Source organism: Schistocerca gregaria, chromosome 5 (assembly GCF_023897955.1).
Source record: "Schistocerca gregaria isolate iqSchGreg1 chromosome 5, iqSchGreg1.2, whole genome shotgun sequence".
NCBI classification, from domain to species: Eukaryota; Metazoa; Arthropoda; class Insecta; order Orthoptera; family Acrididae; genus Schistocerca; species Schistocerca gregaria.
Window position 1 is genome coordinate 156204493 of NC_064924.1, and position 15347 is coordinate 156219839.

General features: G+C 36.3%; 2 protein-coding genes across 2 annotated transcripts in view; one reads left to right on the top strand and one right to left on the bottom strand.

The window, feature by feature from the left end:
- The window catches only part of LOC126272076 (NADH dehydrogenase [ubiquinone] iron-sulfur protein 4, mitochondrial), a 44070-nt gene extending 39262 nt beyond the window's left edge, over window positions 1–4808 (bottom strand). The window contains exon 1 of the mRNA XM_049974629.1: window positions 4670–4808. Coding sequence (XP_049830586.1) covers window positions 4670–4728 — 59 coding nt within the window. The 5' untranslated portion in view covers window positions 4729–4808. The remainder of the gene's footprint in view (window positions 1–4669) is intronic.
- Window positions 4809–4838: 30 nt separating this feature from the next.
- On the top strand, window positions 4839–14727 carry LOC126272077 (60S ribosomal protein L12). Its single transcript, XM_049974630.1, has 6 exons — window positions 4839–5052; window positions 5132–5205; window positions 8083–8263; window positions 10906–11024; window positions 11121–11212; window positions 14692–14727. Exons 1-5 carry the CDS (start codon window positions 5016–5018, stop codon window positions 11205–11207), a joined length of 498 nt encoding a protein of 165 aa, XP_049830587.1. The 5' UTR covers window positions 4839–5015; the 3' UTR covers window positions 11208–11212; window positions 14692–14727.
- The last annotated feature ends 620 nt before the right edge of the window (window positions 14728–15347 follow it).

Here is a 15347-nt window from a genome sequence, read left to right on the forward strand (position 1 = left end):
CACACTTAAGTTGTGAACAAATCAATGAGGATTTGCAGAAAATAAATGTGTGGTGTAAGGCCTGGCAGTTACCTCTCAATATTAATAAGTGTAATCTGCATATAACAAAGTGAAAATCTCCATTAATGTACGAGTATAAAATAAATGTTCAGACTTTGTAAGCGGTAACATCCACCAAGTACCTGGGAGTGACTATTCGAAATGATCTCAAATGGAACGATCAAATTACACAAGTAACAAGTAAAGCGAACTCTAGATTGTGGTTTATTGGTAGAATGGAGTCCTTCAACAAAGGAAATTGCTTACAATACTTTAGTTCATCCAGTCTTAGAGTATTGTTCATCTGTATGTGACCCTTACCAGTTGGGTATATTTAAGAGATTGAGAAGTTGCAAAGAAGAGGGGCAAGATGTGTGACTGGTACATTTAGCCATCGCGAGAGCATTACAAATTTCATAGAAAGTTTGAAGGAGGACACACTTGCAGACAGATGACACGCTAAATGGAAAGGACTGCTCACTAAATTCCAAAATCCGATCATGCCGAAGATGTAGAGCATATATTATTACAACCAATTTTCAAATCTTGCAGTGATCACCATCCAAAGATATGGGAAATTAGAGCTCATACTGAGGCGTTCAGACAGTCGTTTTTTTCCCTTGCACAATCCGCAAGTGGAACTGTGGGGTGGAGGGGGGGGGGGGGGGGGGGGGGAACATGACTTGGCCGCAAATAGTGCCCTCTGCCATACATCACTTGGTGGTTAGTAGAGTATATATGTAGATGCAGATATAAGGAATTAATAAAGCATGAGAGTGTATATGACAAATTAACACATTACAGAGAACTGTTTTCAACTACAGTGAGGAACTCTTGAGCAGTATGTGAGGGCACCACAAAAACTTTTCATTTTAGATTTTTTAGACTATGGTTTATCATTCAATTGTAGTTTGCTTTCTCTGGATTCCTTATAAAAATGAAACCTGCTGAATAGTGCACGCCTTTCAGTACAATGCTTAAGAAAATTTATGCAAGTTAAAATAGTTTTTCAGTCTAGTGATCACTGAATAAATGTTGCAGTTTCTTCTGAATGCGTCAGTATTTTCGACAATCTCCATGATGGAATATACACACAGGGATGGTAAAGTCGGAGCTCCAAAAAACTTTAACAATGGACAACAAGAAGTTTGAAAACTGACATTGCAGATCTGCCTGATTACCATTTCAGCATTACAGACGTGTCCGATTCTACCTGTTTGCTTTGGCCCATGTCGTCATCAAAATGGCGGAAATACACACACAAATGAAGATAAAAATGACACAATAATGCCTCACTCCAAAAATTAAATGAGTTGGGTGACAGCCACAGAAAATTGGAGGTTTAGGGCTGAGACAAGCTAAATACACAACAATTAAAAAAAAACCAATGCATCATCCCAAAACAAATAATACAAAAAAATTAAATTATAGCATTCTACTACACGAACAAAACCACAGGAATCTGCCATTTCACTTAACCTCAACTGCAGCTACCAATATAAAAAAAACCAACACCTACAAGCCAGAAATGGTGAATTGGACATTTCCCTTGACCTATATAGCTGTTGTCAACGTTCTGTCGTCGTCACAAATGTGACACCTAACATATTCAGCAATAAGACCAAACATCTGCAGAAACTGTATGACATACATCATATCATCAATCATCTCAAAACATAATGATACACTCATAAATGTCATATCCATCCCTAACAAATAAGCAATAAATAAAAATAAAAAAATTAGGCTTCTTTCCACACAACAAACACCAAACTAATCAGATCTAACAAAAAAACTAACAACTCACTGAAAACAATTCCACAGCCCATGTTATTGTACCACCCACCTAAGCTGAAAACTACATTAGCATGACAACCAAAACTCAAATGAACTCAACACCACGCGTTAAACTCAGAACGTCCACATCCACCACCGAAGGAGACCATCAAATACAGTAACACTACATCTACAAACACAACCAACTCAAAAACTCTGGGCCACAGTGACATCACACACACCACCACCACCACCACCACCACCACCACCATTATGTCACGGGTCAAAGCAGACGAGTAGAATCAGACGCCTTCATTGACCCAAATATTCTTTGGTGGTGCACAGTTACCCCAAAATATGAAACACAAAAAGAGTGAAAGCAAGTACAGTACACAAGCCTTTGAAATTCATTGTCAGGGGCAATAGAGTTTATTCTGGTAGTGAAGATTCAGTTTCTGCTCTAGACCTTGAATGTGATACTTCTAAGAAAGCTTTTCATCTACCCTCAGTCCTTAGAATGTAATTGCTGATTTCACTGACTTTTTGATTACTTTGGGGTAATAAAATTTCATTTATACAAAAGTCACAAGTGAGAAACTGATTGCAGCATGTTTGGTCACAGCTGAGCATTAATCTATTCCCTAACAATCAGTTGCTGATTATACTAAGTGCCCTATTAGCTAGAGCATATATATTACATTCCTTGTCTTCCACAATGACATAGACAGTGGCTGAATTTCAGGACACTGTTCACTGACATTCTTATCATGCTTACTTTAGTATATCTACATAAAATTTATAAAGTTTATTAATTTTGTTTTTTAAATATTATCCCCATACTGAAAATGATTAAATAAGATTCATATTTTCAATTTAATATATTGTGAATTCCAACACTCATATTTTACATTCTGTGTTTATTATTTCATTAGTGATTTTTTTTTCGCATAGGTAATGTGAACACATTATTTCATTTGTAAATCAACCGATTAGCTCTTTTCACGTTAACAAACACATGATAATTAAGTTGCAAAGACATAATTCTTGCAGACACACTACCTACTATACAATATCGAGAATGGATGACAGTTAATAACAAGTGAATCAAAGTCTCCCTATGAACATTGATACTTTGAAACTCTTGTCAAATCGTACGTGGAGTACTTTCAAAAATTTTTTTTGTGCTTGAATTGATTGGTCACCAACATTACCACTGACAACAGCACTGATGCACACGTCATCATACTGTACAATACTTTTTTTGTTTTGTTAAAACTAGGTAAAATAATGAAGTCTCTCACAAAATTAATATTTCAAAATGAAACATAGAAGCATATTCAAGAAGATATAAGACCGTCTTAAGCAATGAAATCTAAAACAAATTCCACTGCGAAACTATCATCAGTTGCACAACATAGAAAAATGAACTGGAAAACAATACTCACACTGTGCATGCTCTGACCGTATAGTGGCTTTCAAAGTATAGGGACATATGTAAATGAGCTTACTGGAATCAATTTTGATGTGTATGTCAAAATCACTAACGAAAATAAGTAAACTATGTGGAAATATATTAATATGAGAATGTTCTCAAAATTCCACACAACTGAATAGCTGGTCTACATAGGAACTGACATAAGCCTAAATAAAATTTATTTTAATTTTTTTTTAACTGGCATTTTTTAGTCTAAAATGTCAGACAGAATTTCATATACACACTGATACAGCAAAACATTACAACACAACTTTCACAAGCATAACTATGTTACATTACTCATTATGCAATAGGCTAGGGATACAGAAAGAGTCATACTGGTGCCTACACATATTAAGAAATGAGTAACTTGATTGATTAGACGGACAAGCAAGGTACACTGTGATACCCACATGACACGTAATAACTAAAGTGGACACATTGAGGCCCATGGTTTTTCTTACAGCATTAAGCTTACAGTGACATGTCCAGCTTATTTTACTAAAGTATACAGATTAAGTTTCTATGATATCTTGGCCTCACATTAATGTATACCATGAGTAGCTTCATGTCACTAAATGTTGTTCTACTTGGTGGCATCTACAGAACACTACAAATGAATGAATCTTGAGCTACCATTAGTAGCCCCATCAAAAGTGGACAAATGGAAAACCGTTAGCACAGAAGGAGTTGAATGTGTTAGTCTCGTCTAAACTTATGTTCAGTCATGACAGGTCTATTACACAGTGCAAATGCGGTGGATCTGATGTTACATTTTTCACAAATTGATTTCGGGAAGGAAACTTAAAATGGGGCATTAGTGTTATTCACTATATCGAGTATTCAAAACGGTGAGATATGTAGGGCAGCAATCTTCAATATTCAAAACGGTCAGATATGAAGGGCAGCAATCTTCAGTCATTCGCAAAGGCGTAAATCATCATATTCCCTGCCGTCAATTACAACTGACGAGGGGAGGCACGAGTTGAGAGAGACTAAGTTAAAATATCAATAAATCGCCAATCACAGAAACAAAATTGGAGTGATTTACGATCCATTGACTGGTAGTTTACTGTAACTTTGGGCTAAATGAAATATTTTGTTATTACTGGGTCGCTGTTTCTACTTCACAGTGACTTGTCCGGATTCAAAAACCTCATTTTAATGGTATACCACAAACAGAAGTTAAAATAATTTAGCACATTTATTTTATCGCTATATTTATACGTCTATGATCAAACACCGATTTTTTTTGATCGGATTTCAATGTCTTGTTTTTTTCGTTCCAAAATTTAACATCAACACGATATGCCCTCAAATTATAAAACATCGGAGACAATTGAGCTGCGCCAGATTTGGAAGTTATATTCGCTGATTTACCCATTTAATACAGTTGAACGCTTTGTAGCAACATTTCGCAGCGCTGTTAACCCAGCCATGTCTTTCGAGTCTCGCCTCACGATAATTTACAACCGACCAATAAAATTCGGAACAGCTTCAGAGATATTGCAGACACACGCCAAAGATTTTCCTGTGGTACTTGCAGAGTGAAATGTCTCTCATCTCTGTATCGGGTACATTGGAACATCTTTGAACGAACGTGGTCTTTCGGCTTCCGCTAGCCTGTGAAGCGCGTGTGCCTGTGCGTGTTGTATGTTTAGTGATCTGTTGTAATCAAAGTAGAAAGTGCGTTGTATTTTATATCGTTACACGTATTTGTATCAGAATGCCTCCAAAACTTGATCCAAATGAAATTAAAATTGGTAAGTGAATTAGAATTTATTGTTGCGCTGCACATGCCTGACGTTGAGAAATTATACTGATTTGGCACATGTATTACAGTGTTCTTGAGGTGCGTTGGTGGAGAAGTGGGTGCTACCTCATCCCTTGCACCAAAAATTGGTCCCCTCGGCCTGGTAAGCTTCCTTTTTTTAAAACAAATAATTTGCACATTTGTGTGTGCCATGTTGCGTTCTGTATTGTAATTCCACCCATATGTAGAGCTTGTCGAAATGTTTGTCGATCTGCATGTATCTGAATCCGTAGAGCATAAATAATTTAGTCTATTTGTTTGTGCACCGTGTAATTGTTAGTACAGAATGATAGATTTAAAACGAGTCGTACTGTCTGTATGAAATCCTATCGTACACCTATTGGGCAGTTGGTAAAATTTGCATTTTTATCATAGTACCAGCCGAAAATTCTAACAGGTACAGTGCATAGAAAGATTGATTTGTACATATAGTGATAAGTACGGCAGTGATTTTTTTTTTGTATGTATTTTGCCACTCAGTAAACGTGTTGGTATGCCTGGTAAAACACCATTGAAAGATTAGCAGTTTCGCTTGGCAGACAGCTGCGTACGAGGCAGGATGAGGATTGATCTTATCTTTGTAGGACATGGGATCAGTGTGTCGCCAGTCCCTCCAGCTGCCATGCAAGTAGATTAATCCTGATGCCAGTGCTTCCCTATTTCAAGCAGCTTCTCGTTTTGATCCACAAGACTGAAAAGACGCTGTTAACGCACCTCGATAGCTTAGAAAGAGTCTGTGGTACTATGAATTGAACCTATGCCCTTCCACAATGGAGGAAGCAGTGCGAATAAGAGGCAGGCAAATTCATAGAAACGATTAACCACTTTCCACAGAATATATTACATATTTAAAGTAGTCTTAAATTTGACAAGACATGTCAGTAATCAAATAGGTCCTTCAAATGGAAACTACTCTCTTGAGTGCCTTGTTGAATGCATCCCTGTTATCTATGGTTCTGTTACACAAAGTAAATCACTTCTGTCCGTGGCTTACTTTAAAGCCAACATCCACATGCCAGTACTGTGGTGTGTACAGACTAACAGCTACAATTATTTCATTAATAGCATGGCATGGAGCGGGTCATTATGCTTTCTGTACCACAATTGGCTGTTGAGTTTGTAGACTTAACTCACAGAAACAAATCGTACATTGTGGCCTTTAATTTTGCACAAAGTCAGGACATAAATTTGCAAGCTTGAGTAAAATTGCTTAAATGTCAGTCATGGGTGCGCACAAAGTTAATACCCATGTGGATTGGAAATGGCTGCAGATTTGACAACTTGGCTGTATGAAGCATATTGTTGATTGGCTGTAGGGTTATTTGATAACAACCAATGCTTCTCTGTGCTTACAACTAAAGAATATTGCAATCTTGAAAGACAGGTTGCAGTAGAAAATGTGACCATTTGCTGGTAGAAATTGATCATCGCATTTCTAGGTACGTAAAACTATACATTAGCCCCTTCTACATCTAGACTCTGCAAACCACAGTGAGGTGCATGGCAGAGGGTACGTGCCAATGTACCAGTTATAGACTTTCTCGAGATCGCTTATGTCTGTCTTAAAGATTCTCCCAGTTCAGTTCCTTCAGTATCTGTGACGTTCTCCCATAGATTAAACAAACCTGTGACCATTTATACCTCTTGCCTCTGTATATGTTCAGTATTATGTTGGTTCTTTTTGGTACGGGTGTAACACATTTTGGCAATCTAGAACCAATTGTGCAAGGCATTTGTTGTAAGTAATCTCCTTTGTAGATTGAACTTACCAGTATTCTACCAATAAACCACAGTACCACCTAAGTTACCCATGACGGAACCTATGTGATCATTCCATTTCATATTCCTACAAAGTAATACACCCAGGTATTTGCATTAGTTGGCTATTTCCAACAGCGATAATATAATTATAGGGTATTGAGTTTTTTGTTTTGTAAAGTGCACATTTTTTACACTTCCGAACATTTAAAGCAAGTTGCCAGTCTTCCAACCTCTGCACTGCTTTGAAATCTACCCAAGATTTGATGGAAGAGTTATGCAGCTTGTTTGAGAGAGTACTTAATGACAGATAACTGCATCATCTGTAAAAATACTGATTTTACTATTAACATTGTCTGCAAGGCCATTACTATGATACATAAATCATGAGTCCCAAAACACATGTGGGGCACATCCAAAGTTACTTCTGGGCAAATTTTAAGTATGTATCAAAATGATAGGCAAGTGGTAAATAGAGGTGGTGTATTCGTCACAGTAGACAGTCCATCGAGGTAGAAATAGAAGCTGCATGTGAGATTGATTGGGCAAGATTCAGTAACAGAGGTGATCATAAAATAAGTGGATCCTTTTGTCACCCGCTGGACTGATTTCTTGATGTAACTGAAAATTTTAGAATAAACCTCAGTTCACTTGTACATAAATTCCCCAATCACACTGTAATCATTCGTGAAGACTTTAAACCATCCGGCAATCAATATGGAAAATTAGTTTTGTTAGTGATGGGCTTGATAAGACATCGTTTAAAACTTTACTAAATGCCTCATCTGAAAACTACCTAGAATACAGTTAGGAATGCCACTCATTGTGGAAATATATTGGATTTAATGTCACCAAGTAGATCTGACCTTCTTAAGGATGTCCACATCGAAACCAATAGCAGTGGCCATGACGTCGTCGTGGCAACATTGATTATCCAAGTACAAAGGACATCTCAGGCAACCAGAAAGATATATATCAGTAAACTAGAGACTTTGCATTACTATATTAACCATTATCAATGTGTTAGTCATATCAATATGTTCTGTTCTGCCATTTTACTGTTAGGTGATAGTCATAATTTATAAATGCTGTATTGTCTTCCTCTTGTGACATTTTATTGAATGGTTTTTGCTTTGAAATGCATTTCAGGCACTTGCTTTTTTATGTATTACTGTTTGAATTCATAAATAAGATTTAGTAAGTGAATACATGCTTTTTACAGTCACCTAAAAAGGTTGGTGATGACATTGCCAAAGCAACAGCTGACTGGAAAGGCTTGAAGATAACAGTGAAGTTAACTATACAGAACAGGCAGGCAGCAATTTCAGTCTGCCCATCTGCAGCTTCTCTCATTATAAAGGCTTTGAAGGAGCCCCCTCGAGACAGAAAGAAGCAGAAGAATAGTAAGTAGTAAATATTTGGAAGTTAAATTCTGTAAAATTTAGAAGTGGGGAAAATTTCAGTAGTTTGCTCTCTCCTGTCATTGAAACTGGGAGGAAAAAGTAGACTGTGCACTGTTCTGCTTCCTGGTTATCCTTGAACAAGATGTTCCCCCTCACTGGTTACTGCATATTTTGTGATCAAATAGTACTGTATTGTTGTAGAACTGAGAGGTATAAATTAATGCAATTATTTGACCATGTAGTAACTTAAGTGCTGCTGTGGTTTTTTTAATTACCTCAGTAGATTTTTGTACAAAGCTCAGAAATTTTGTAGCTGCAGTGTATGGAAAGATGGTAGCTTCCTGATCTGCACTAACACTGTGACAGTCTGTGTAAAGCACACTTTACCACTCTAAAATAGTTCAAGAAAATTACATATGTTGTTCAAATGTACACTGTGTATGTAATTTAAATGTTATGTGCTAATCATTCATAGATAATCACAGAAAAATCTGAAGTATATGTATTGGCAGTTTCTTTCTTTTACATGTTCTCTGTATGGTACATGCTTAATCAGCCCAGCTTTGGCTTAAGGTGGTCTAGGTTATGTTTAAATGCCAGAGTTTTGCTGAGTCAGTGATTGTGTTATGAGAATATCCATAGTTCTTATGGTGCATATTTTAGTGTATGGGTTTCTGTGTGTTGGTTGTCAGCAGTCTTGATATCAAGGATCATAGCAGATGGGTGGCATCAATGGATTAATATTTCTGGAGAAAACAGGTTTGTGATTTTCTTTAATCAAGTATATAAATGGCCTGTGATTAGTTGTAGGGCATTGCCACCCTCAGGTCTTTAAGTCCTACCATGTGAATTTCTCTCTAGTTTATCCTGTTGAGAGTCCTGCTGTTAAGATGGTGGTTGCTGCCCAGGTAAAAGCTGTAGTTGTGCATCCTGTCTACTGTTCCTCCGTTGATGACACTTTGACGTAATATAATTTTATCTGGCTCGCTCTCCTCAAACTGTAGATTTGCCCTAATCAAAGTTGTCACATTTGTTTGATGAACTGACCATTTGCTATCATAGCTGTTCAGCATTTTCTTGGTAATACAAATAGAAAACTCTCTAACATTCATTGTTGTGGGAGGGGTAGAAGGAAAGTTGTTTTGTACAGTTTTATTCTAGCCTGCATAAGATTAACAGCTCTTTGACTGTGACATGTGTAAACATACTGACTTTAATTGGATAGCTGCAACGATTTCTGCCAAGGACTTCTTGTATTCAGAAATTAAATAACTCACTCATGTTCTGGAAAAACAGAACGAAAATCATAAAAGAGCTAGTGCTTTCCAAAAAGAGACATTGCTCAACAATTGGAGAATGATTCTTTCATTTTGTTTCCTCTCTGTGGTATTGTATATACAAAGATGGTTAGTTTCCTGGACAGGCAAGGCATAAGACCCAGAAAAAGCTATGCTGTGTGAAGTTCAGTATTGGCTTTAGGGTCCCTGGAATTCAAACTGTCTTTTGTGAATGCAAAAGCAAGTAGTATGTCATTCATGTAGTTTTGAATGAATGTTTTGTCACATAGCCAGTTAACAATGGAGATGTGGAAAAACGTGTTATTACAGAGTAAAAACTCACCAAATCACATTCAGTGGAATATGTATCCTGTCCTCTCACCTAAGCATACATAGTACTGTCCATCTGAGCATACTGGGAGTATCATGAAAGAGGCCCTAGAGATCAATGCAACAAGAACTTGGACATTGGCTATAGTGTAGTGGAAGCCAACACACTGTTCAAACACTACATAGTTGATCAAACTGGTGCAATACTGCCTGATCTTCTCAGAATTTGGTGCTGTCTTTGGCAGGCATTTGAGGCAATCATTAAAAGCATGAGTCTTTACTCTAATTTTGTGTGGCAACAAGGCTGAGAACATTAGATAGCATTATTTTGATTGTGCTAATAGCAGTGTAGAATGCCTCATCTAGATAATTCATTTAATAGTGAAATATAATTTCAGGGTATGCTTGTAATTCCTGGTTATTTGCTTGATTTGAGCATGTGAACTGATTTTTCAGTGAGTACCTGTGAGAAATTGAGCCCTTGCTTTTCTAAATGGTACATTGTAAATTTGAAAGGAAGTGTTAGCTAAAACTATAGGCTAAGGAAAATTGTCCAGTATTTGTTGATCTCAGCCTTTATTAAGAGATGTGCCCTTGGAATTTGGTTGGCTACTGAAATGTTGTGAAACCGCAGACAATAGTAACAGTGATAATCTCTGCAGTGCAGGCTGTTCTGGTGGTGCTGAACAGAGTTCATGTGGCCCGTACTACGCAGCTGCAAGTAGTAAAGGTTATTGCCAGGCAGTCACGTTGAATGTGTTCTCTGTGCATTTGCAAACCACTAGGTCACCCTTGCTGACAGGAGCTTGACGGAGGCTGTAGGATCATGTAGGTTACAACCTTAACTGTCCGTGCATAAGTTGTTTGCCTTTTAGTTCCTGGCTGTAACAGCCTGGAGCAGTCTTTATGGTGTAGTTGACAGAATAAATGTCTTGTACTTCCTGTAATCTCTATTCTTGTCCTAATTTAGCAAGTATTGTATATATGGTTGATGTGCTAGTAAATAGTGACATCACTGTGTTCTTTCATTTACAGTAAAACACAGTGGAAATTTGTCATTTGATGAAATTGTAAATATTGCCAAACAAATGAGGGACAGATCCATGTCGAGAAAACTTGAAGGAACGGTGAAAGAAATCCTTGGGACTTGCCAGGTAAGTTTTTTAATGGCTGTTTCATATTATGATGCTTTAGAAGTAAAGTGTGTTACTATTGCCAAGTGTGTTGTTATTGCTTTGTTTCTGTTACAGTCTGTGGGATGTACTGTTGAAGGGAAACCACCACATGATTTAATTGATCAGATAAATGCTGGTGATTTGGAAGTTCCAGACGATTGAAATGAGTAAGTATGCTGTTGAGAACAGAGTTCTGGAAAAGCACTAGTAGAATGTGTGCCAATGAAAAGATGTTTTTTGTTAATGAAATATCTTCTGTCGCCGAAGTTTCTCGTGTTTATACAAGGTGCACTTGCAGAAATTTACTACATTAATTAATCTAGGACAGTAGTTATACATCGGTATTCTTTGATGAAATTTTGAACAATATCCTTTGGAAGAAAACAAGAATCCTTTTTCAGTCATTGGATAGACTGACCGCATGATTTCTAAGCATATTTTGAGATATACACTTGCAGTGCTAACACTTAGCAGCCATAGTCATTCATTACGTAGCATTGGCAAGTGTAATTGATGCAGTTAAGGTAGTTACTACAGATTTTCTGAAAACTGAAGTTCCATCTGTGGCTATTAGATTAGTGGGTATATATATTGTGATACACTTTCGTGAAGATAAGAGCTTTTTGTCTTCATATTCAAGTGGGCAACTTATTGGACATGTTTGCTGTTCAACGAATTAGATTTTTGTACAGAGTATTTGGTACACCTATTTAAGCAGTGTAATCTTCGTAGCGTAGTGTCTGTTTTTGTAATAAAGGCAAGGAGCACTAGTTCGTGGCCAGAAGTGGAAAAGGAAAGTGTGTGTGTGTGTGTGTGTGTGTGTGTGTGTAATGATCAGTTTATTAACACCATACATAAATGTCTTCACGATTGATTGTAACTGGTAGTAATATTTCAGTAGCCTGCCATTATCAGCCCTCAAATTTCACGGACAGAATCTTTTTAAAATCTTGGTGTGTAATTTTTGTGGTTGTGTATTAAAGTTGAAGAAAACAAGGGAAAACAATCCAAAGTCCACTTCTTAATATTTTGCAGTAATTTAATTTGAAGTTTAAAGAAAAACAAGGTTTAGTGTGTGAGATATATAAAAAAACCTTTTTTTCCTAAAACAGTTCTCAAGGTTCTTAACAGATCCTTCTTTTGAAATTAGTAGTGTGAGTTAGTCTGTTTATTAACAGTGAAAGTACGCATGCTCACAAAAATAGACAACTTCCTACAATGTATTATATAATATATAACTGCTTGCCTCAGAAAAATGTAAGCAATATTTGTGGGATATTATTTAGTGATACCAATGAGAGACAATGAAGTTAATATAAATTCTACATCAAATTACTTGTCAGTGTGGGTAATCTTTCAAACTAGAGCTCTTTAGAAAAGAATTTCTTAAAGGATTGAAGGTCATCTTATTTTCCCATGGAGAGTGGAATTAAACTTTCATATTAATGTTTTGGCCAGTCACTGCCTGCACTTTAAAACATAGGACTCCCAAGGACCAATTTATGTGGCACAATAACTGCAGTTACTCTTACTTGTGCTGTCTCAATTGGTCTTTCTGTATTCTTTACCAAGAAATGAAGACCACAATTTGAACTTTTCTTGAACATTTAACTTTGAAAAAGGCCTAGGTTTTGTGTGGCACCTTTTGATGTCCCCATTCCAATTTTTGGTTGTTTCAAAGTAGACTTTGTGATGGATTAATCCCCAATTGTTTGTCAAATTGCATGTAACTGTGCCCTTTATTAGCTCTGTTTACTTTGATTCACATTGTTTCTACGAATTGTAGTATGGGTGATGTGAATAATTTATATTCTGGCCGGGTCAAGTGAAACAACATTGCAACATTAGTTCCCATTTTGGGTATGTTCTCATCATAGGTAAAAAATTACACTTCCCTGGAGGTGAGAACATGCACATCAAACGTGTAAAGACAATTGTTGCTTCTAGTGTAATCATTAGGGCTAATATTAAGCACTGCAAGATTTTCAGTGAAATCTGTTTCCTTTGTCTAGTTTTAATTTTCTCCACATTTTTGTTGATAGACTTCAGCCTCCTCCTTAGGTAATAGAGCTTCTAGCTGCTTAATTTCTTTGCCTACTTCTGCACTGCACCTATCATTGCCAGAAGAGGTGACTTTTTTGCTTTGAATTCATCACATGTAGAGCAATTGTGTAATATGGGGTACCCAAAAGCACTATTATATTTCATTCGATACATGTTCACAAAAAATCTATACAAAGTGGGAAACTTTGGAAATGTCTGTACATTTTGTGCAGTATTTTAATGATTAATTCTTTAGGCAAATATAGTTAAGATGTACCATAAAGGCTACAGTAGATTATTACTAGCCTCTGGTTTCTGTGGTCTTCATTTCACAGGTAAAACTAAAATTAGTGAATACAAGTGTGCATTCTGAATATTATTTCCAACTAAATTAAATTGGATTCACGTTTTGAAATTTTTGTGAAGCACTGTTTCTGCATTTCCAGTCTTCACCAGGAACATGACTCAGTGTTCTTATGCATGTACTTGCGTCTTGAAGTCATGTTTCGTTTTTTTCTTTGCTCCACTTCATTGAACCGCTGTAACATTTTTATCACTTGATTCCTTGCCAAAATGTAAATTGCTCCAGTACACGTCAGTCAAATAAACTTCATTGAACAATAGTGCTGTTTGCTATCAGCAAAAAATGTAAGGCCAAACAGTGCATTGGTTGCCACAAATTAAAAAAAAAGCAAACCCACATTTAAAACAAATTTTCCTGAAGTAGTAAATTACTCATTGGAATAAATGTGGTCTCTTTTTCACACAGATGACTTTTTGTCTTTGAAACTTTTCTCTATGCTGATTCCTTATGGTCTACATATTGTTTTTTTCCATTTATCTGTTGCTGTGTAGTAATATTTACAGGGAATCCATTGGTACAAGAATTTCAAATTTCACCAAAGATGGACTTTGTTTTTCCTGCTTTACCTTTCAGTTAATTACAAAACATGAAAAAAGTGAGTGTTACTTATGTAATTGTGGATATGAAAATATGATCGGAAAATGGATCTGTTTTGTGGCTGGTGCCTGGAGGAGTTCTGATTGCCAGTATTCTGGGTTATATCTAGCTTTGAATAGTTATATTTTGTCTTGTTATATTTTAAGTTTACAGTTCATATATATTTTCCAGAGCTCTGTACTCAGCAGCTAACACAAGGTCGGGGTTGGCATCCCATCCTCCCACTTTGTCTCTTGATAGTGTTTTTATTTTTGTGCTGTATACCAATATGAAAAAATTAAAGTAATGGAGCTACATTTTCCTTCAGAAAGAAGTAATATGCATGCTGTTACAGTCTGTAGCAGCTGGTGACTGTTCACTCAGACTTGAGTAGAGCAATGAATAATTAGAACAGCTTAAAGATTTATTCTTAGAATGCATTCTCATACTGCACACACTTGTTGGAAAAGCTGATAATTTGGAGCTTTCTTAGAAATGTTCTGGCATGTTAAGAGAGACATAATGTGGGTACCAACTGCCATTGGGGAGACAACCCCAATAACAAATCACATTAATTTAACCTTTTAATAACTTGTACACCCATATAGGTATTTATTTCTTCAGTACCATTGTATCTTTCATGTATTTTTCTTTCCTTTCCAGGTCAGTGATGGAATAAAATTACATTTTCTGCTATAATTGCATTTTTCTTTCATTTGCCTGTCCTTTTAATTTTGTACCCATATTCGTTCCAAGCAAACTTTGATAAATTCTTAAGTGCCAACCTACAGATTGGATAACATGAATTTACTCTGTGTAAATTGTAATGAAAGTGGTGCATTGGACTGAATTACTAATGTAACATGTGGTGTATATAACATAGAAAATTTGCCAGGTGGTATTACAGAATATATCCTCTCTGCAAAGGGGAAATAGTACAAAACTGCTAAAGATGGTGCAAAAAAGGTACCAAACACTGCATCAGACATACATCAGAATTTTTATTACCAGCATATCCATTCACACATAGTAACTCCCTTCTTCGTGATAGACCAAGGTTGTGGACTTGTATTCTTATAAATAACAAATTTCTTCCAGTCGTCTAGATTTTTGGATTTCCGAAATTACTGAAAGATGATGCTTTGAAGTTGATTTTCTGGGAGGTCCCCAGCACTTTTTCATTCCCTCTTAATATAAAATTTGATGGATGCTAAAACTTTCCTCCTTTTCTTACTTTCCTGCTTCAAAATTAAATGTTCTTTGTCCTAATTGTTTTTTATTATTATTATAGTTTTCTGCAGTGTTTGCAATTGTATTTA

Excerpts from the sequence above, each read along its gene's own strand:
- LOC126272077 (XM_049974630.1), top strand. The coding sequence starts at position 5,016 with ATGCCTCCAAAACTTGATCCAAATGAAATTAAAATTG. Across the intron at positions 5,206-8,082 it reads AAATTGGTCCCCTCGGCCTG|TCACCTAAAAAGGTTGGTGA; the intron begins GTAAGCTTCCTT and ends TGCTTTTTACAG. Across the intron at positions 11,025-11,120 it reads AAATCCTTGGGACTTGCCAG|TCTGTGGGATGTACTGTTGA; the intron begins GTAAGTTTTTTA and ends TTTCTGTTACAG.